The 24,743-nt window shown below is 34.0% G+C and overlaps 1 protein-coding gene across 1 annotated transcript; it reads left to right on the forward strand.

Moving 5' to 3' along the window:
* The first annotated feature begins 1,210 nt into the window (after positions 1-1,210).
* Positions 1,211-15,368, forward strand: LOC128226256 (putative ammonium transporter 3). The gene is made up of 9 exons (XM_052936139.1): positions 1,211-1,288; positions 7,028-7,223; positions 9,471-10,032; positions 10,188-10,259; positions 10,374-10,433; positions 11,021-11,097; positions 11,536-11,684; positions 14,516-14,683; positions 14,985-15,368. Exons 2-9 carry the CDS (start codon positions 7,112-7,114, stop codon positions 15,366-15,368), a joined length of 1,584 nt encoding a protein of 527 aa, XP_052792099.1. The 5' UTR covers positions 1,211-1,288; positions 7,028-7,111.
* Positions 15,369-24,743: the final 9,375 nt, after the last annotated feature.

Raw genomic sequence — 24,743 nt, forward strand, 5'->3', positions numbered from 1 at the left:
TAAATATCTTCGAGAACTCTTTTCCCACAAGCCGGCGTGCGAACGACAGTTTACCTCATTGGCGATCGGCTAGCTAGCGATGTCGTATTCCAAAAAGGGGGTCATTTAGAAAAATAAGTTTAAATACCAATAAATCTGCAAATATAAGCATGAACACGACGAAAATGTGCTGATTTCAATGTAAGATCGCCTGTCATCTCACTCGTGATCATACAAAAAATACTCTTTATATTACTTGGATTTAATTTTTTACTTAAACACTTCTTTTTTCACAAATATTGAACTGCTTTCATCTGCAATTTTGAATTGTCTGAGTGTCACGTTGCAGAGATTCGTAAGAGATGTACTAAAACAACAGAAATCTCTGAAACGACAGGGTTTCGGCAACAACCCCCAACCAACTGATGTACTTTCTGATGAATATCTGGAAAAGATATACGCTGTCTAAAGGTGCTTCCTGTGAAAGAGTTTATTATAATGAACACAGAGCAACAAACGAAAACTCGCACTGGATATATCTGGATATTTTCACTGTTTCAAATATATATTTTTTATGTATTTGGATAAGCAAGAGCAGGATCAAGGTCTTTGTTTCTAATAACTCTATTTTTTGTCTCAGTACATTTAGTTCGAAATGGCATATGGTGATCATGTTAAGTAATATGTGTGTGAGATATATAATTTGGGTTTACATTTTGAATTGGTACAAACAGTTAAGATGTTGATTGTATTTATAAAGACACCCAAAAACCTTAATTTGCCTTAACTTAAAGATTTCCCAAATAAAATGATGGTTTGTCGCATCGCGGCGTTTCTAGTTTTAAAGATTTTTTGAAAATACGGTGTGGTAAATTTGGTGACGACTAAGACACCAATTGGGTCTTAGCTTTAATCGATGTTCTCAAGTTATCTATTCTGATTCAACTGTTTTAAAGAGCAATCATTATGCTTCTTATCACATAGTATTTTTCCAGGGGCACCCTTGTGTGGTAAGAAATTAAGAAGAACAAACGATGCGGTTTCATCTCGATTATTGGAGTTGTCATGAGCCCTTGGGCATTCTGTCACTGTCGCGGAGTAATAACTAAACTCCATTGGGAAATTTGTTTGGCTCGCATAATGAGCACTCGCGCTGATCATGTAGGTGAAAAATCACCCTTTGAATTCTAACTAGCATTATAGTGAGGTAATTAACAATGCAACATGTTATGTTTCCAAAGATATAAACGATTGTAGGAGTTGGCATTTCAGGAGAAGGGTTCTTCACTGATTTTCGGATACACTCCAGGTACGTGGTTGATGTGTCCGTCTGTGTTTTTGTACATTGTGTTTCTCTTGTTTAGTGTTAATTAGGCATTTACCGTGTGCCTAAAAACAAGGTAGTTGTTAAATGTTCGGATACTGGGCTTATACATGTAGTATCCATAGTATCCGACTCAATTATATCATGGAAATTTGATCATTATCGTTTTCATCAAATTAACATTTTATAAATATTTAGAACAGTGATTTTTTACGAAACATACATACGTTTCATAGCCAAAGAATAATCTCATTCCTATATATTCGTCCGAACATGCACCAGGTAACTGCATGATAATATTTTTAAATATCCTTTGCATATCAGGAATCTGGTGAGCTCACTAACATATTTCCTGGATGGGTTTTAAATGGAATTGTGTATTATATGATGTCAAGTGTCAGATTGTCTTTAACCCATGCCTTTTTCCTGTAAAATAGCTAAAATACCTACCCTACCTGTACCACAAATCCACGTCATTAACCGCGTTACATGCATTGCAGAAATGTAGTACCCGGAACTATTCAAGCAAATCGTTTTAATTTCGATTATATAAATAATAGAATGCAAACTAAAGAGGTGGGAAGTAAACGTGTTACTTGCTGAGATACTAAAAGAAACGGAGAAATGATATAGTAAGCATGTTAACGATGCATACTTTTGTTTTGCCAACCCGATATACATTAATTATATTTTCTCTAGAAAAAGTATGCTTTGGACTTTTTTTAAACGTGGTTATGTTCTTTTAATTACTTCTTTATAATAAAAGAGTAAATTTGATCTCAGCAGTAACTTAATGCACGAACTGTTCCTGGAATAAAAGCATAATATTTTTTTATACAGTTTCTTTTTAATTATTTTATCATATATGATTTATATATTAAGAATGGCTCTGTACTTCGTGTTTTATGTGCAACTACCTTTATGTATATTATATTATATCAGATCATTGTGTTATTCGTTTTGGTTTAAAATCATGTACACAGACTAGTATGAACCAATGTATACCAGATGCTGTTTTGAATATACTATTTAAATATAAATGTGATGATGAAACAGAGATTTGTATTTGCAAGCACTTTGTTCTGATAATGTGGTTAAACAATTGGAGTTATTGTGTGAAAACATAGATTTATCAAGCTGTTATGCTGATTTAGATGTAACTCTTTTATCTTTTACTGATTTAGTGGATACTATATGTAAACCTTTATTTAAAAAGAATAATTGTAATAAAATTGATAACAGAAAAGAAAATGTTTGCAAAGATGCGGAATATTTTGATAGTGACTGTTTTGATTTAAAGACAAACTATTACAAATGTTTGAATTATTATAGAAACAACCCTTGTGATGTTACAAGAATAGATATGGTGCATGCAAGGAGAGATTATAAGAATGAGGTTAGAAAAAAAGAAATTTGTATTTGACAAGTCACAAATATGTTAATTAGTAAATGCTAAAATGAATAATGCAAAATTGTATTGGAAGATGCTTAAAGGATCTATTTTGTTAACAACTCATGCTCCCTTACATCCGGAGATTTTGTAGAAAATTTCAGATTTATAAATTATCCTGAATCAGTGTTTTTCCAACCTGATGAAGACATATAAAAGATACTTCGTATGAGAATTAAATGTTATGTTTGAGGAGCTTAATGTACCTTTTACTATTGAGGCTATCAGAAAGGCTTGTGCTAAATTAAATAATGGTAAATCAGGTGGCCCTGAATGTTTTATTAAGGAATTTGTCAAGTATGGATTAAACAATGATGCATTTAGTACAGCTTTATGTTAATTGTTTAACACATTATTTGACATTGGTTATTTCCCTGAGAAATGGTCTGAAGGGTTCATTGTGCCTTTACATAAAAAGGAGGTGTTAATGTTGCAAGTAATTATAAAGGTACTACATTATTGAGTACCCTTGGAAAGTTATTCACTAAATTTTTGAATGATAGACTTAATGATTGGCCTGAAAATTGTCATGTTTATATTGAGGCTCAGGCTGGCTTTAGGCAAAGTATGGGAACTATTGATAATGTTTTTGTTTTACATGGTATTATAAACTATTTCACAAATACAAATAAGAAGTTATTTACTGCATTTGTGGACTTTACCAAGGCATTCGATTATGTTGGGATATTATATGGTATAAATTTATTATACTTGGTGTAAGAGGTAAAATGTTAGACATTATACGTTCAATGAACAGGAATGCTAAGTCTAGAGTAAAATATGAAAATGTTTTAAGTGATAGTTTTACATGTTTGTTAGCTGTTCGTCAGTAGAATCGTTGTTTCCATTTTTATTTTCTATGTATTTAAATGATATAGAAGAGTATTTCATTACTAATGACTACCAGGGTATAGATTAAGATGTGTTTAAACTATTTTTATTATTGAATGCTGATGATATTGTTTTGTTGTCAGAATCAGAGGCTGGTTTACAAGAAGGTCTTTTATTACAAGAGATATATTGTGATAGATGGAAGTAAAGTGTTAACTCTCAAAAGACAAAGAACATGGTATTTAGGAAAGGCGGTATATTTAGGAGGAATTTAATTTCTTGGTATAAAGGCCAGGAATTAGAAATTGTTGACAAGTTTATATCTTGGAATTATATTTACACCAGAGGGTTCGTTTACTAGAACTTTTGAAACATTGCCAGGACAGGCTATGAAGGGTGCTAGACAGTGCTTCTCCAAATTTCCGACGTTAGCATAGATTAAATATTTTCGATAAACTTATATATCCGGTTTTAAGTTACGGCTCTGAAGTATGGGATCTTTTTATTAGTCAGCAAATAGAAAGAGTACATTTGAATTTTTGTAAAGAAATATTAGGAGTTAGAAAACAAGCTCAAATTAATTTTGTTTATGGTGAACTAGGTAGGACTTCATTGTTTAGTAAACGTTCTGTAAATGTGATTAGATATTGGCTTAAAATAGTAAATATGCAAACCATAACATATGTCAGAATTGTATAGGATAAAATGTATTTAGAAGTAGATAGAAATCCTAATAATAGATCATAGATATATATATGTTAAGAGGATTACTACAGAGGCTTGGATTCAATGATGTATGGTTAATCCATGGAGTTGGGGATATATTTTATTTTTGACAGTTTTTAAGGAAAGAGTTACTGATATATGTATACAAAGTTGGAGCTCAGTTGGAGTCTACCAGAGCTATGTGCTTTTTGCAGCTTTCAACATTACATTGTATTTAAAAGATGTTAACATTGATAAGTATAGAATTGCATTGTCAAGATTAAGGATGTTTGCACCCAGATTACAGGTAGAGGCTAGTAGATGGCATAAACCAGCTGCTATACCTTATTCGGAAAGAAAATGTCAATTATGTGGTTTACTGGAAGATGAATATCATTTTGTTCTTGAATGTAAATTGTATACTGATATAAGAAAAGCTTACATAGATAAATATAATTATGCAAGACCTAATATGATTAAATTCATAGAATTATTCACCTTTCAAAATACTACTGTAAATAGAAAATTATCTATGATTGTATTCAAAGTTTTCGAGTTGAGAAATGCCTATAGTTATTACGGATAATATTTATTTATTCCTCTCGCTGTGTTTATGTTTTTCTATGGAACTGTGATTGTTAAACCAATTTGTAACTGTATGATTGGAAGATTGAGTGACCATTGACTATGTTATAAACATTAACGTGTTTAATTTATTGTGTACGCATGGGGGTATTGCCTATTGTATTCTGAAATAATCTCTAAAACTCTATATTATGTATCACATGACACAGAAATAAGCTAAAATCTTTATACAGATCAAAAGAAAAGTAATTTTATGATTTGATTGTACATAACGTGCATGTATGAATGACACAATATTTGGAGGTATTATGTATGTTAGTTTTTCCATCTTCATAGTTTTTATGCTGTTATAGTATTCCTTGAAAACACGCGACGAAGTAGTGATGACCTACTGAACTATATCTAAATAAATAGTACTTATGTCATTGTAATATTTATCATCAATGTAATCTAATAGTGCATCAAGCGCTAGCGTTCGTACTGATATTATAAAGGCATGGACAGATTAAATGGCCTCAATTGAATACATTACAAGGAACCTAAACATTGTGCAACCAGCAAACAAAGGCATAGATAACTAAGAATTAAATAATGTATGACATTTCCGTATCTGTCTGTTATGGTGAATCTGCTATGAATAAATCAGTCTTATTTGTCAATGTAAAATTGCCTTAGGAAAGGCAGGATAAAAGTTTAGTTGGCTATTAAATTCTCTATACTTAAATTGATTTTAAGGCACAAGCGAACAACAAGTTTTAAATATTAAATATGAGTCCAATATCTAACATCTTTCATACAACAGATTTCGAAATAGAAAGTTTGTATTTGTAGATTAGTTGCTATGTTACTACACTAGCTAACTGTTCGAACTAGACCCCAGATTTCTTTCCACTTTATACGGCGGATTTGTTTTTTCATATATTCTGTATTGTAACATTGCTTTACTATGAGATCTAAATTAATCCTTGACTCCTTCATATTATAGTAATTGGGATTATTTTATTTTTTTAAATCCTTGTCCAAAATTAAGAAATGGCTATTAAATCCATTGAAGTATTCAAACTATGTTAAGACAGCTTGCAAGCTTTAAAAAGGGTTGATATATGATTGCAGTTGAATGCAAAATGCGTTTCCTTATATGCCAATATTTCTAAAATTAAAATAATAGTTTGGTAAAATTAAATGAATTATTTGAATTTTACAATTGAATTACCAGCATGTCTCGCATTATCCAAAACAAATCACTGTCGTACCCAATCGTGTAGCCAATTTAAGTAAAATGGGGGTTCCTTGTCGTTTGTTTGAAAATCGGCTTTTTGTCTCAATTCAACAATATTTAGAAAAAATACGCATGACATACGTTATAATTAGTTTATAATAGAAGAAAACACACCATTTGGGTGCCAAAATGCGAATGCGTGGAGGCACAAACGGTAATATGTACAAAACAAAAAAAAGATACCGCTTTTTGTATTATTTCATGAATACAAACCTTATTGGAAAAATTTCAACAAATTAATTACTTTTAAGTTGATGTTCTGTATGCATATATGCTGCTATTCAGGTGTTAATCCATTGAACCTTTACATTGGGAGTCTTATGGAATACAACAGTATTGGCATAAATCAGAAGGTTAGTGCGCTTTGAGGCGTAATTTTTTTTTTTCAAATGTGTGTAATTTACATAATGATCAAAAACATAGAATCCGTTTTGCATACGTTAGCATATGACATGTTATGCATTTCTGCTTCGTTTTATTCTATGAATGAAAGCAATTAAGAACCAATTATGTTATCACAACGTATGCAATATTCTCTCTCTTTGTCCGTCTGACACAGTTAGAATAAATTTCATTATAAAGTTATGGACATTCACTTAACAGCCTACATATGATTGGAAAAAGTTAACTGCGTTTTTCTATATTCAACGTAGTTTTTAAACCTACATGCAGGACGTCAGCAGAAAACAGCTCCATATACATGTACTTTCCATAGTTACCCCGATTCCTAACAAAAAATATGATCACGTCAATTTCGTTTACATAAATCTCCATGAATAAAGTTTTGTAAGTGTTTACAGAAGTTTCGGCCATGTCGGAATTAGGTCGTTCACACTGAGATTAAATAAATTGAATATACAATCATTTATTGCAGGAAATAGCCACCAAAGTCAAAGCTGAATGGACGGAGCGACTGCTATTGTAGATGACTTAAAAGGTTCAATCGCCATCATCTGATATGATTTCAACAACAATGTCTTTAACAACATCCAAATCTATGGGCCCGATCACGTGGGACGACGCCACGTGGATTCTCACGAGTTCTTTCATCATTTTCACGATGCAGTCAGGTGACCACAGCATGTGTGCAGTGCTGCTTTCTCCTGATTGTTGTTTGCGATGTTCCTTCGTTGAACTTTATCCTTTAATCGCGTTGACCTATTTTCTAAACTCTACATAATGTACGAACAAAACTTTTCCTACATAATTTATTATTCATAGTTGCATTATGCATAATTGCAAAAGCAAACACAAGTTATTTCGGTGAGTTTTATAGGTGTAACTTTTGTGCGAATGACTTAGACGTTGGCATCTAGATGAAAACTTCAATCGAAAGAAATCAATAATGCTAACCTTGATACAACGGGTACATACCTAGCTCACCATTCACAGCTGTTTCACAAGTTGTTGATTTAACATGATTTACTGAATTTTAATTAACTCGTTCTATTTCTTTATTTACTTAATCCCCATATATCACACCCATAATTCAATGTTAAAACAACAAAAGCATCAAATGATAATTGAAACTATATTTGGTTTAAATTCTGAATGGAGTGCCAATTTCTAGGGTTTTGTCTCCATGTTATCATTTCTAAATAATTTAAACATGGTCTCTTTTTCTACAAGTTAAATCTTTACAACAACTTGCACTTAGATATAGTACAATTTGTCATATTGCACAACTTTATGAATTAATAGTGGGGAAGAATAATGACTTGTATCTGCTTTCTCTGTTAGATCGCGCAAAACACTAGTTCGCGCTTTTATCATATATAAACTGGACGCGGTTTTATCTTATTACTTGGCTTACTTTGTAGTTATATAAATTGATTCATAATGTAATATAATAAAAAAGTGAAATAATACTTAATCTCCCCCAAAAAGACATGCGTATCGCAAGATACATTCCTTTTTGGGTTCGAAACATGATTTTTATCGGAAAACGTCTTGTAAATCTTAATTTGGATTAATTTATATTTCATTGACTAGCATGTATGGCATCTAAACATTATTTGGCATCCACTTGTGTAATTTGATTTGTCTGTTGTGATGTTGTACGTCTCCCGTGTAGTGTTTACTGTATGTTTGGCCTGGATCAGTTAAATCAGGGTATTGGTGAAGATTGAGGCTGCTGATCTCATCCTTGCATTTCCCTTTGTTATAAGACCTATATATTTTTTGTGGCTGTAAAAAAAACCCGCCTTCAACCTTCAACAGGATTGTCCAATGATTGGGAAAACAGTGCTAAGATCATGTTGCACAGATTAACCTGGAAGCTTTAGTTGGTTCATTAAAATATCTTATGTGATTTGCGATCAAGCAAAATCATGAAAGAATGCAAGCCTTTTCTCGATACAATTTTTCATTAACTGTTGCCTGAGGGACTATTTTCACTCACGGAATTAATGTGATTTTTTTTAAAAGCAGTTTAATCTCAGTATTTCTAAAGAAAAGCGGTGATCAAGCCAGCACTAATAAACAAAATGATAACCATTGATTAAGCATTTTATTTGCTTGAAGTAAGTAATTATTGCTAAGTGAGTTGATGAGCACTTCCTGCTTGCCATCTACTCAACGTTAAAAAACGAAGGTTTTCAGGATCAAATTCGTTCAAAGTCATTTTCATAAATGACTTCTGTCGGTGTATTCGAATGGAAATGGTATGCTTTTGCGTTATTAGACAAATGGATTCAGTGAAATTGAACAGCCATGGACATTGAATTCATACTTGAATGGTGGATAGTATGAAATACATTCATAAATCGGCTCGTAAACTTCCAGAGTGATGTTAAAGTCTGACAATTTTCTCGCTCCGATAACATGGGACGATGCCACCTGGATTCTTTCATGCTCCTTTATGATTTTTACAATGCAAACAGGTACTTATTTCATGTACGTGTTAAAGGGACTTTAAAGTCAGCAGTCATATTCTCGATATGTGCTGTAAAAATATGACAGACAAATATGCTATTTTACGTAAGAGTCGTATTTTTAAAAATGTTCTTCTATTCTGAATACGATTGTTTTGTACCATTTATTAGGCTTTGTTTCATTTGTTGTTGTTATTGTTATTATTGTTGTTTGTTTTTCTAAGCCTCTGTAACAATTCTTATCAATTAACAAGTACATAATCCTTTAAAAAATTTAGTTAATATTAGTGTAAAACTTGTTTAAATAACGCATGAATTGCATTTAGCAATTTCATTGCTGTTTTTTTTTTTTAATTTTGAAAGCAATAAAAATGCCGTTAGTTGTAGAAACACTTACAATTTTCACAACCACAGTGTTCTAAACGGCAATTTTATGATTTGCAGGTTTCGGCCTTCTAGAGTCTGGCTGTGTATCGAGGAAGAACGAAGTCAACATCATGTTCAAGAATGCAGTTGACGTCGTTTTCGGTGGCTTAACATACTGGGCGTTTGGATTTGGTCTCAGTTTCGGTAACAAGGCCGGCTCGAATCCATTCTGCGGGATTGGCTACTTCTTTGTTGATACAGCAGCAGAAGAAATGGGCATTCTGTTTTCTACCTATGTTTTCCAGCTATCATTTGCAACAACGGCAACAACTATTGTCTCCGGAGCAATGGCCGAAAGAACGAAACTTTTAAGCTACATCGTATTTTCATTCCTAAACACGATATGCTACTGCATACCTGCTCACTGGGAGTGGGCATCAAATGGCTTCCTGAGGTCTTTGGGCGTAGTCGATATTGCCGGAAGTGGGGCTGTCCATGTTGTTGGAGGGGTGTCAGCGCTGGTCGCCGCGTTCATTTTAAAACCTAGAAAAGGCAGGTTCTACGACGGGCTAAAGGCTGGTGAAAACCCACTTCCGATGGGAAATCCTGCAAATACACTTATTGGAATGTTTATGCTCTGGTAAGAATTTGTATCTTATCGATGTCCATTTATTCCAGTCTCGTTTTAGGTTAAAGGAAACTTAGAAAGAATATCATGCTTCGGCGTCATGTATTTCAAATTGTGCGGATGCAGTCTTTAATTCCATTGATTCATGTTACCTGTTGCTTATTAAGGTGGGGTTGGCTGGCCTTCAACTGCGGCAGTACATTTGGAATATCTGGTGGAAAGTGGAAGCTTGCGGCAAAGTGAGTTGAAACGGTTAATGTTTTTTTTGTTTATTCTTATAAATGTGTTAAGAGACATAATAATAAAAACGGTTTGGTCTGAAAAATAAATAAAACTTGATCTGTTCATTGTAGAGCTGCCATTACAACACTGAATTCATCAATGGGTGGTGGGATGGTCGGCATATTTGCTTCGTAAGTATTAACAATATGTTTGCTTATTTTGCTTTTTACTTGATTCAAATTCACATATATATGTCTCTTCAAAAATTAAATGACATAGCAGCAATATAACCATGATAATGTTTCTAGGTTATTTTATGGTAAGCAAGAATATGATACGGGCCCGTTTTTACATTCACATTAAGAATACTTCATGTATTCAGTTATCAATTATAGGTATTACTATTTGTGTTACAGCACTGTGTATCCACTTTAAAACTGATCATACTTCAATTTTTAGAAAAGAAGTTGATAAAAAACGTTAAGATTTTATACAGCTAACATTGATGCACATTTCATTGTCCCTTTCTATATTTCAACAGTTGATCTCGTGTTATTTGACGATTGTGTATTGCGAAATAAATGCAAGCTAAACCATGACTCACTGGTGAACTGAATAATCATAGAAAGTAGTTTAACCTTAAACGGGGTTATTACTTTTTATTTAAATAAAACACCAGTATTAATGCCATAATCTACAATAGACATAAGTGCAGATCTAGATATATAGTTTAATGAACAATGAATATATTAAATCCTAATATATTTGATTTATACAGGTACATACTCTTAAAGCGGAAATTCGACGTAGCATTTCTGGTCAACAGTATTTTAGGGGCATTGGTTGGAATTACAGGTATGTAAACATGGTATCGAAGATATTCAAAAGGGTGAATATGAACTCGTATTGTCTCGATTGAATTGCCCAATTTGATATACACATATGGTTGTATGTCAAACAATAAAAAGGTGGATAACAGTTTTTTAATAAACACATGATATATCAAGGTTAATTTAAGGTAAATTTCTTAAATTAAAAAACAATAAGACAGGATAAAAACGAGTAAATGTTGCGTATACTTTTAAATACATAATAATACATATTTGCATATGTATTTGAATGAAATATTTACATGAATCAACATGTTGCGTCTATGAAAATGTTCATGTTTCAAATATGCATTGTTTACACGCAACACATTCATGTGTGTCAGAAAAAAATGGAATAAATTTTGAATGGTATAAAAGAACAGCTTAAAAGAAATAAAACAATTTGTTTATCATAACATCACAGCTGGTTGTGCAGTGGTTCGGCCATGGGAGGCGGTGGTGATTGGCATAATTGGTGGCACACTTGCGGTAGGCTCTGCCCACCTTCTTTCCAGGATCAAGGTCGATGATCCGGTGGGTGCCGTCGCGGTGCACGGGGTCTGCGGTATCTGGGTAAATACCTACACAAGGAACAATGTATTTTCACGGCGACTAACGTCAACGCTTTATTAATGCGAGTAAGAGTATCATGTTATGCAGTAAACTGACAATTTCAAGCGTTACAACAGATAATTTTCAAGACCATTGTTTAAAGGTAATAGTTGAATAACATTCAAAACTTAATGTTAAACGCTGACCGTTTGTACGCCCCATGCTTGCCGAAAATGTGTTACTGAATATAAATATACAGCGAACATGTATTTGATTATGCATTTCTTAATTAGTATCCGCCTGGTACATTCTCGTCTACCTATTTTAATTAAGTTTGCAAGTATAATCAATGCAACATATAAAACTGTATTTGTCAGATAATCGTGAAATCTGAAAAATACATTAACGATATGTCAATACGGAACCGTGTGGACTGACCGTACAGCCGGGAAAACTAGTTGTTTATGCTATCATTGTGTACAATGCTCTGATCCATGTAATCTTTGTAATGGTTTGCATACAAATAACTGGAAACGGCCTTAGTAAATACTTTTTCAATACGTTATTTAAAACTATATGCTTTTATTTCGAGGTCACCAGTTTATTATTCAAATTAATTATGTTTTGTATGTTTGTTATTCATGCCGGGAAATAGCTCATTGAACTGTTTCTCGTTATCATATACCCGACACGAAAAAGAAAGATTCTTGTATCTTGATAAAAATAACAATGAAACGCATATTTTGGCCTTGTATTGTAATTTTGTTTAATTGTTTGGAGCTAGAAAATTGTGTTTTGTTATGTTTTAACTTTTAAGCATGAAAGTTCGTTATTTAACATATGTAATGGAATAAATGATGACAGTGTCGTGATGTGATGTTTAACAAACACCATAAAACACACTGTAAATATCGGTTGTTCTTATTTTCACAATCGTAATTGTGGAAGACTTATAGTGCACCGTAACCTGGATGTAAGCAACTCTAAACAAACTGTCATGAATAATGAACTTATAGTGCACCGTAACCTGGATGTAAGCAACTCTAAACAAACTGTCATGAATAATGAACTTACCGGTAACTTACTGTATAAGAATCGTACGATGCCAACATTGCGGTTGTCTTTGCAAAATGACCAATCTTGACCACTGAAACACCAATAGCCACATTTCAAACGAATTTGTAACAAATTTTGACATTCGAATACCAGACATTCGATCGAATATTCGAATGTTCGTTTGCATCCCTAGTTGAAACACATCGCATGAGGCAAGTTATGCGTTGTGCGCATAAATGACGCGTCTGGGTTTTGAAACTCTGTGTCTTTTATCGAAGAAATGGGTCAATGTAGTATTATAGAATTTGTGTCGTAATCGTTGTCTTAATATATGGCTGTTCGACACCGTCAATGTCACATCAATAGTCACGATATTTCATAAATGATGCTCCGCGTCTAAGCAAAGTGAACGGAAGGAAGTGTTAATCCGGTATAATCGGGGGGTAATGGTTCTGAATATGATTATTCTACGACGAGAGTGCAACATTTGAATTTAACGAATCCAAGCCTCATAAACGCCAGCTCCACCACTTATCGGTTGTACAAAGAAAACGAACTATCAACATGTCCGTGGGGCATCTGTGCCTTTTGTTTATTTGCATATACGTTAGTATGTAGTAAGTCATCTGCTATTTGTATTACATGGACAAATTTCGAAAGTCGGAGATTGTGGTACCATTTAAAAACACGTTTACTACAGGTAGGCTACGATTTCGTTTAAATATATTACAAATTGTGGTGCAAGAAGCTTTTCTCTCGATTCGGACTTGTGCATATTTTAAAGCTTGACAGCACTTCAACTACATTTCGGTGCAGATTTTGAAACCCTGAGAACAGTCCGGTTCATGCAAAAAGAACTGTTATGTATAGTACTTACGTCGGCACGAATCAAATTTACAAAGTCAAAAATGGAAATATACAAACATTTTATAAAAGTGGTGGCGTTTCTGCTCTATTGATGGCGCTGTGGAGTAGTAGAAGCGCTGTTGAATGTGATTTTTGATTGAGTTTATATGATTTAAAGCTTTTGGAAGGAATACAATAGGGTACCATTACCATTCACCCTACTGATTTCGGGTTGTTTTTACTTTCGTTAAGGTACTTCGCATAGCATATTGTTTCCGCAACATCATACTCCGATTTTCGAAATATGTCCATTTGATAAAAAATATCAGATGTTGTGTACAAATAAACAAAAAGCACAGCTGCATCATGGAAGTGTCGATGGCTCATTTTCTTTGCACCACCGTTGAGTGATGGGGCTGGCGTTTTGTAGGCGTGGAATAGTGGCGAATGTCTAGCTGATTCATCATGGACGCGTGGAGATATGTTATATACAAGTACGCCATTTGTACGGTCTATACAGTTCTACAACTTTCTGAGACGATTCTCTGCGCTTTCTTGATCATGCGACATCGCAATGGTTCGGACATCATCGAATCATCAACAATTACAAACAAAATGCTTTCGAACAATTCCCATTGAAAATCGTACATGCAGCGTCACCGATCGTCCAAATAGTCGTAGTTTATAGTGTATTGTTCGGATTTGTCAACACTTGTCGTCATCAATCGCACAAGAGTCACAACTCGCGTACAACACTGTATAAAACCGTGTTCCATTTGTAGCAAAACGTATTTTATAAGAGTTTAGTATGGAATGTTTCGATACGTATTCGAAAAGATTAATTTGTACAAAACCGAAATACTTAGCACTGCGTATATGTTTCATAAAAGTTGTTTTATGTCATTCTTAGTTACACATCTTCTGACTTAACATGTTAATCCATTTTTAAGGGCATGTTGTCTGTTGGTCTGTTTGCTGCGACCGACACTATCGAAAACACGACTCAAGGGCGCAGTGGGGTTTTCCATGGCGGAGGTTTCTACCTGCTGGGAGTGCAACTGCTGGCCGCGGTCGTCATCACCGTTTGGAGTGGGGTGGTCAGCGCCATTCTACTTTTGGTAGAGTATTTTATAGTGCTTCCTTCGATAAAATGTCACCTGACGTTTATTCTAAAATAGAAATATCTGCAAATGAGTACCAGTACGACTTCAAAGAATAATTAAAGTAATATTATATAGCAAACATCAGTTTCGCATATTGATTGTTCAGTGTACACACAAGTAGTTTGATACTTTTTTAAATAGGGGAGGCAACTGAGTATATCTATTTGTTTTCAATATTGTGCTGAATTTCAATGGGGTATTTCTCTTTCTGTAAGTCTTACGTTAACATATTGCTTGTAAACCTTTTCCCTACTAGGGCATCAAATTCACCATTGGCCTACGTATGACAGAGGCCGAGGAGCGGCTCGGCGCCGACTATGTGGAGCACGGTGTGGGAGAAGAGGACGACCTGCCCTTCTACGAGAGGGGGCTTTTCAGCCCGCCTCGCCACCGGCCCCTCTCCAGCCACACCATACACTCAATGAAGAGCAACGCCTCCATCAATACGATAGCGGATTCTATCAATGACAATGTTAACCTGGTGAAGCGTCAGAGACCGAAAGCAAAACGATTTGACAGAGTTGTACCCATCGAGGTAATGCCAGGCGAGGTCCATGAAACCGACATCTCGCGTAACGTGGAAAATGGGTCGAATAGAATAAATGGGTGTACCCCCATTGGCATGACGGGAACAACATAACAGTTCTATTTATATGTTCAGATACATCATTTATTCATGATTTAGTCATTCGACGAGGAAATAATCCATTTTGAAAGGTATCATGTTTTGTTTTCGGTTTTTCTTGTATCATCTCTGCTACGTGAGTGATTTTGTGATCTAGTGTTATCATTTTACATTTATCATCGTCATCATTAATTCATTTGTGTAAAAACTGTATTACTAAGAATATGTCTGATTGTAATATTTTCCTCTCTATTTAAAATGTTTTAATGCTATTTGAAAAATAAGAATGGACATTGCGTTTTTTATCAAAATGTATTATCGCATAACACTGAAATGAGGTGGACTTTTATTTTCAAACATTATGGATGAAAGCGGACATTAATCAATGCTGACCCCCATGCTATATTTTGTAATATGTATCTTTAGCTTCCTTTTTCATCTTCAGGCAAAAATCTTAATTCCAATAATGATTTACCATATCTTAAGTAAGTGCTCATTTGTTTCTAATTTCAACATCCGTGCGTGCCCTTGGTCCAAGTATTCCATTTAAATGTTGAAATGGAAAAATCAGTTCAATGCCGCTTATAACAGGATTATGCTGCTTTTTTCTTAAACACCTTAACCAAGTAAAAGTCTGAAGAAAATGCTATACAAAGTGTTCTGACTACTTACTTGGAAGAAAATGACATAGTATCTTACTTCTGCTCCACTGGAAGAAATTGTCATAGAGTTCTTACTTAATATATTTCTTTGGAAAAATGTCAAAGGTTCTTTCTTCTGCTTTCTCGGAGGAAATTGTCATAGGATTTTTTCTTGTTTCTTTGGAAGAAAATGTCTTAGAATTTTTACTTCTGCTTTCTCGGAGGAAATTGTCATAGGTTTTTTTCTTGTTTCTTTGGAAGAAAATGTCTTAGAATTCTTACTTCTGCTTTCTCGGAGGAAATTGTCATAGGGATTTTTCTTGTTTCTTTGGAAGAAAATGTCATAGAATTCTTACTTCTGCTTTCTCGGAGGAAATTGTCATAGGGATTTTTCTTGTTTCTTTGGAAGAAAATGTCTTAGAATTCTTACTTCTGCTCTCTCGGAGGAAATAGTCATAGGGTTTTTTCTTGTTTCTTTGGAAGAAAATGTCTTAGAATTCTTACTTCTGCTCTCTCGGAGGAAATTGTCATAGAGTTCTTACTTATATTTCTTTGGAAAAATGTCAAAGATTCTTACTCAGTCTGCTTTCTCGGAGGAAATTGTCATAGAGTTCTTACTTATATTTCTTTGGAAGAAAATGTCTTAGAATTCTTACTTCTGCTTTCTCGGAGGAAATTGTCATAGAGTTCTTTCTTATGTTTCTTGGGAAGAAAATATCTTAGAATTCTTACTTCTGCTTTCTCGGAAGAAATAGTCATACCATTCGTACTTCTGTTACTTTGGAAGAAAATGCTATAGAATTCTTACTTCTGCTTTCTCGGAAGAAATAGTCATACCATTCGTACTGCTGTTATTTTGGAAGAAAATGTTATAGAATTCTTACTTCTGCTTTCTCGGAAGAAATAGTCATACCATTCGTACTTCTGTTACTTTGGAAGAAAATGTTATAGAATTCTTACTTCTGCTTTCTCGGAAGAAATAGTCATATCATTCGTACTGCTGTTACTTTGGAAGAAAATGTTATAGAATTCTTACTTCTGCTTTCTCGGAGGAAATAGTCATACCATTCGTACTTCTGTTACTTTGGAAGAAAATGTTATAGAATTCTTACTTCTGCTTTCTCGGAGGGAATAGTCATACCATTCGTACTTCTGTTTCTTTGGAAGAAAATGTTATAGAATTCTTACTTCTGCTTTCTCGGAGGAAATTGTCATGCCATTCGTACTGCTGTTATTTTGGAGGAAAATGTTATAGAATTCTTACTTCTGCTTTCTCGGAAGAAATAGTCATATCATTCGTACTGCTGTTACTTTGGAAGAAAATGTTATAGAATTCTTACCTCTGCTTTCTCGGAGGAAATAGTCATACCATTCGTACTTCTGTTACTTTGGAAGAAAATGTTATAGAATTCTTACTTCTGCTTTCTCGGAGGGAATAGTCATACCATTCGTACTTCTGTTTCTTTGGAAGAAAATGTTATAGAATTCTTACTTCTGCTTTCTCGGAGGGAATATTCATACCATTCGTACTTCTGTTTCTTTGGAAGAAAATGTTATAGAATTCTTACTTCTGCTTTCTCGGAGGAAATAGTCATACCATTCGTACTTCTGTTACTTTGGAAGAAAATGTTATAGAATTCTTACTTCTGCTTTCTCGGAAGAAATAGTCATACCATTCGTACTTCTGTTACTTTGGAAGAAAATGTTATAGAATTCTTACTTCTGCTTTTTCGGAGGAAATAGTCATAGAGATCCTGCGTCTAAATCCGTTTAGTTTGCAGACGAATTTTAATAAATTCTAAAGATGCACTCTTACTCCAAAATAAGTTTTACCACAATTAATACAATTCTTTTGATATACCAAAAAGGGTGAATAAATGTCGAAATCAATGGTTTTTATGAAGGATACAGAGTTTAATTTGAAAGAAATGTACAGGAAACAGGGTATTTCTACATTCTGAGACGATAGTAGAGCGCAGTAAATTGAGCTCTCACCAAACCAATCATTTAATATGTTTTGCGTATTCTGCTATTAAATACACGGTTACAATTTTGTTATCAGTAAATATTTTTTTTCCATAATTGCATTATTTAGTAAGTAGTTAAAGTCGTTTCACTCAAAATTTATGTTTGTTATACATGTGTATGTGTTGATTTTGAATAAGAGTGTCACTTTAAATAATGGAAAATCCTTTATCCAAAACATTGTATTTTTTCTAAGCGTATTAATTGCATAAAATACTATATGTATTTTTGATAAGTTTCAACGAATAATTATTATAATGTCGACATACACAATTCTGCATTTTAACATTGCACCCAACATACACAACTTTCAGTTATAGCCATATAGACGTTTGACAGTAAATACAAAATGTTTATAGCTAGCTCTTATCTTGGATATTTTGATCAGTGGCAAAGTCGGGAACCAAGAACTTCAATTAAAAATGGGCGGCATGTAGTAAAATGATATTGTATATCTTGTACAAAAAAGCAATCCTATATATGACATTCACTTAAGTAAACAGTCAATTGTATAGTTTCTATCAAATTGTTAGTGCCATCCCTTACACTTCCAACTATTAGTTCCGGGAATCATTCACTACGCAATGTCTCAACGAGAACGGTAATGTCACGTACTAGTTCTTACTTTTCCTCTTTCTTGCCTTCTTCAATATAAGCTTGGAATGAACTCCTCCTCAGAAGGTTCAGGATCGCCCGTTTATTGCATCCTTTAAGCGATTTCTTTCTAGTGAATCTTCAGTCTGTCTTCATACTTCATACTACTACCAAGGCAGCTATCGTTTGCAAGTATTCCACACTCGACTTGAGACTTACTAGTTGCAGTGCCCTTCACTGTCTCATTTACTACAATCGCATTATAAATTCTGGTCCAGAATGTGGTGAAGTTGAAAGTAGCACTCACTTCTTTCTGCATTGTCCGTTGTACACGGATATTCGACAAACATAAATTCGTGATATGTCTCAGTGTGTGTATACCACGTGTTAAATTACGTCATATATCGGAAGGCAACATTTTGCTTAAAATGAAGACTTAAAACAAAGATAAGTTTTATTTTAGTACACCATTAAAAATGAAACAAAGGGCATTCTATGTCGCTTAAAGAGCCCTGCCTCCGTTTTATAACCGGAGTTTTGTAAGGTGATTAGTTTCATCAAACACTCCGACAAACCTGTTTCCAAAATAATGTTTTGACAGTGCTCCGTCAGACAGCCGTTTGGTGAAAAGGTTTGTTGAAGTGTTTTAAGAAACTAAACTCTCAATCAAACTCTGGTAAAAGACTGAAGACAGGGCTCCCTAAGCGGCGTAGTCTGTGCTATGTTTCCTTTAAAATGGTGAAGAAATAGTGCATGTATACATCTTTGTTTAAAATCGTCAATCGAAGCATTATATTGCCCCCGATGTAGCATTTATGACGCAATTTATCACGTGGTATAAACACGCTGTGGTTAGGATCACAGAAATTTATCACGTGGTATAAACACGCTGTGTCTAGGATCACATACATTTATCACGTGGTATAAACACGCTGTGTCTAGGATCACATAAATTTATCACGTGGTATAAACACGCTGTGTCTAGGATCACATAAATTTATCACGTGGTATAAACACGCTGTGTCTAGGATCACATAAATTTATCACGTGGTATAAACACGCTGTGTCTTGGATCACAGAAATTTATCACGTGGTATACACACGCTGTGTCTCGGATCACAGAAATCAACATCGATTTCATTTCTCAATAGGGCTCAAAACCTTAATAACGATTCCAAAATATTTAATAGTTTGTTCATAATATCATTCAAGGCTCGAAATATACCTGATCACGCAACATTTTCCCCGTACATTACTTATTTCTACCAAATGGTATGTGTACCAAAATTACATATCTTACTCCTTCTACCATTTTCTCCTCACAAAATACATGTTTTCTTTGCTCGTTTTGTCTCTTAGGATTGTCCTTACTTAATATTCTTTAGTTCTTTCCAGGCAATATTCAGGAGGTTATAACAGTTTTCATAAAAACATAAACATGTTTATGAATCGTCTAACTTACACATACTGTGATTCGTGTAGTCGTGTAATTTCAATACAACGGAGAGAAACTTTATGAGCTACGCTTTCGTTTTAATCCAATTCAATATTGTATATGAAAATGATGTTGGTGTACGAAAAGTTGATTTTGATTATTGATATATTTGTTGAATAAAAAAAGGTTTAACAAGTAATTAGATTTAAAACAGGATGAAGAAGAATTATAGCTACCCACAGTAGTGACTAATAGCCGCACATGCCGCCTAGACACAAAAATAAAGCATACGTGGATTGCAACTAAAGTCAAACTTGATTTGTATTGCATAGTGTGAAACCCGTATACAAAACATATTTAAAACCATTGTATCGGTCGTCCGGACACCCTATTTTTGCAAATTCTATGTTAAACTGAAGGGGCATATTTTCGTAAAAATGGGTGATTTGTATCCTTAGTTATTTTTACTTGTATTTTATATATGGTGTTACACATGTATACCAGAAGATAAATCTGTACCCTTATATCCTCATATGAGTTTGCGTCTGGACACCTTAAAAACTAAAATACCGACTCCTTTACCCCTATTCCGCCCCTCAACCCCTTATCGCAACAAACTTTGGCATGATTATTTATGCGAGTTGAAATGGTCTAGAATACAATAATGGCATAGCACCAGTATGTGTTATACATGTAAAATTGCCAAAATTGTAGTTATAAATACGTGCAATTAAATCTGCATGTTATGAGTACAATAAAGTTCAAAGAGATATTTCCCAAAGTTATCATATACTTATCGGTCTTTGTTATTGCGAGGTTACAAAAAAGAGAATATAATCCCACGGATCGCGTGTATTAAAGTCCCAAGATAGATAAAAATATGCACCATGATACTTATTTCGTAAAATTGAAATATTATTATCAACAGATATACTTCCATATTCCTCATACTACTGATGTAAATGGTCGAGCCGTGGGTAAGTCATGAGTAAAATAAATTATTTTATTATATGCCTATCAAATACCTTTCCCATATCCAACAGTGAAAATACAGCATGCCGTATTGAAAAATCCGTATCATGATACTGTCGTTTTCTGATTTCGTATCATGCGAGTACCGTGTGTAATCACGGAACTACTTTCGCGTTGCTAAAATAGCGTGACCAAAAAGCTGGTAAAACCACAGGTGCTCGTCAGTTTCTGGTCGGTGCATTTTGTTTGAATATGCCGTAAAGGTCAATCAAACTAGCACAGTGTATGTATACCACGTAATAATTACGTCATACATGCTACGTCGGAAGACAACATTTTTCCTAAAATAAAGACTTAAATCAAAGATAACTTTTCTTTTACTACACCATTTTAAATAAAAAAGGGCAGTCTATGCCGCTTGCAGAGCCCCGCCTTCATGTTATAACAGAAGTTCGAAAAGGTGATAAGTTTCATCAAACACTTCGAAATACCTGTTTCCAAAATAATGTTTTGACAGTGCTCCGTCAGACGGCCGTATTGTGAAAAGGTTTGTCGAAGTGTTATAAAAAACTAAATTCGCAATCAAACTCTGGTAAAAAAACCGAAGGCGGGGCTCCTTAAGCGGCGTAGACTGCGATGTATTTCAGTTAAAATGGTGAAGAAATAGTGAATTTATATTTGTTTTAAGTCTTCATCCGAAGCAAAATATTGCCTTACGACGTAGCATTTATGACGCAATTTATCACGTGGTATACACACACTGTAGCATAAAGGTTATATTTTTCTTGTAGATGGGAATCTTACCTAATCAAAAGTGTAAAAATTATTAGATTATCTCCATCGTTTTAGGAACTATGTTCTATTGATTAGGTCCGTTTGGAATTGATGATTTTTTGCACATATTAACCTTATATTTATTTATACATATACACACTTTTTTCATGAAAAATTGTGGAGTATTTTAAAATGGCAGTGTTACGTCTACAGGAAATGACGATTAGTGTATACTCGTAAAATAAGTACCGCTTTTTTTGCTGTTCTGTTTGTTTGTGCTTTGACATTTTATAATTGTTTTCGTATTAGCAATTTGTTAATTTTGCTAAAACATAAAACATTTTGTTCTTATTAATCAAAGTTATTTTGCTCAATAAAGTGAATTCTGTAACTTCTGACGTCATTTCGCTTTAGTAGCCTCCATGGACTTCATTACACAAAACACAAACAGCACACATAGATTGAATACATATTAATAGCGTCAAATATCACTATCATAGTGTTAGCACCAATTTTGTGTTAATTCCTCGATCAGTAAAAGGTAAAAGACTGAATGAAAGCGAAGCGAATAAGGTAAGGTAGAGTTACTCTTTAAGAGCCGAAACTAATTGCAACCCCACGATATCACGTAACGATAGTATCCATAGTAGCAATTGTTTAAATTTGACCCTCAGACATATTGTTATGAAAAGGAAAGTTTGAAATATACTTAAAACCACGTGACACAAAATAATAAAGATTTCGAACAGAATCGCTAAAAATACTGAGGTCAAGAACGTGAACACGTAGTTTTTGAAACACATTTGTCCAGAGGTAATCGGTGAGGAAAGATGTATTGTGCAATGTAAATCAGTGGCCAAAACCTTTCGAAGTTCCAGTTTAAAGCTGAAGACCGGCTGGGATGATGTAAAATAATGACTACCGGATTCAGTCTCTGTAAGGCTGGAAATTATAATATTAAACGTGAGCTTTGCGTAAGGGACGTCACAAGAAATTTACCAACTGATCAAGGGAAAAGCCAGAAATGATTATATCTACTTTCTACAACACAAAAATCAACTAAAAGTTCACGTACGAGTATAACAAAGTACTTATGCCCGAAAAGAAAATCAAAGGAGCATAGTAAGGGAAAAGATAAACATTAGTTAAACAGCAACTCACTTTCTTGAACATATGAGTAACTCAGAGGGTTTGTTTAATAACGCGATTGAACTAAAACCCCGGAATAAATACATGCAAATATATGGGCAAGGCATCGCGAAATTTGGTATTAAACAGGATACATAAACCAAGTAAACTTGTTCAGAAACAGGAAATGCTGACGAGCGAAAGGTTGAACCCCATACAAATATTACAAAATCATGTCAAACTTGTCACAATTGAATAAAATATAATATATAAGAATATCATCTCATTTATTTTTAGTCAAACGGTATCTACTGGGACTATTGAATGAACGCTTTCAAGTGGAATGAAGAGACCAGTGTGTTTAGAATACAGTAAATCACATGATCATCCTTTTAAAACACAAATAACAAAATTGCATAATGCAGTTGCAGAGGGGCATAATGGTATGCTTTAAAAAGTCAATGAAGTGAAACAGATCTGAACGACTTTCGTTTCACAATAAGGAGCCACAGGCATATATTTATCATAGCTGACATCTCTATTCTTTAGAATAACAATTAGCTCTGGAGGTTTCTGTGATGCAGAAAAGTTATGATGTTGGAGAGAAGATTAAATTGAAAGGTTATTGGTTATAAGTATGAATAATGCCTGTAGTAAGTGTCTTTTTGTTTTAAATTTTTCATAAATACATACGTCACACTAAACAGTCGTACAATATAGTATGCTTTAAACTCTAAATGATTGCAGGGTTGAATATAAGTATTTTTAAAATATCTATAAATAGAATGATTTTAATTGTTGCTTTTTAAACTTTTTGAAATCTTGAGCGAATTTTTGAAAGTAGTTATTCAGTCGAAACTTAGCCTTTTGAACAGATCATGTGTGTAAACCTAAACGTTTTACGAATCATACAGGAAATATATGTATATGTACTGTATATCAGATATATATTCTTCTCTTTAAGTATTGGCTGGCTGTAATCCTCCTTTTTCAGGAACCACCTTAACAAGTAACTCGCGAATTATTGACAGTTGCTCAGCAGTGTTATGTTTTAATTTGCAAGAAATTTAGTTTATAGACTATGTCTGTGTTTTTTCCCTGCCTAAGCTTGATTTTTGAACGATGAGTGCCTTTCATAATTGCATTAGTTTGCCGCGTATGAAAAACTCTGTCGTAATCAAAACTTTACCGAAAAATTTGCCTTTTACAACAAAATGATTGCATTGGTTGGCCACTTATGACAAAAACATGCAATAATAAACTATAGTAGTAAAGTAAATATATATTATAATATTCATAGTAAAAAATATCTAGCAGTTGGCTGTCAGCAGCATAACAGCTTGCTGCCAGCAGCATAGCAGCTTGTTACTGGAAGCTTGCTGATGTGCTGCTTACTTCACGAACATGGTCAACAGTAACTGTGAACTAATCATCAGCCAGAGTATCTTTAGTTCCGATCTTCTCTCGTTTGAGATGACAACATGTGTGTTTTTATTCCGTTTTCAGATGAAAAGCACATCGACGGCGTGCCGTTTGATTCCCAGTCCTGAAACCATTAAAGCGGTTCGGAGACGGTCAAGGTCGTTCTCAGGAAGTGACTTGGTCCGTTTGCCTGATATAAATATGATTCTGCGTTTGACTGTTTATAATGAAATAAAAGTCGTTCAGATAGTCTCTGTTTCACTTCATTGACTTTTTAAAGCGTACGAGCATGCCTCTCTGCAACTGCATTACGCAATTTTGTTATTTATGTTTGGAAAGGATGATCATGTGATTTACTGTATTCTAAACACACTGATCTCTACATTCCACTTGAAAGAG

The sequence above is a fragment of the Mya arenaria genome, chromosome 3, assembly GCF_026914265.1.
Source record: "Mya arenaria isolate MELC-2E11 chromosome 3, ASM2691426v1".
NCBI classification, from domain to species: Eukaryota; Metazoa; Mollusca; class Bivalvia; order Myida; family Myidae; genus Mya; species Mya arenaria.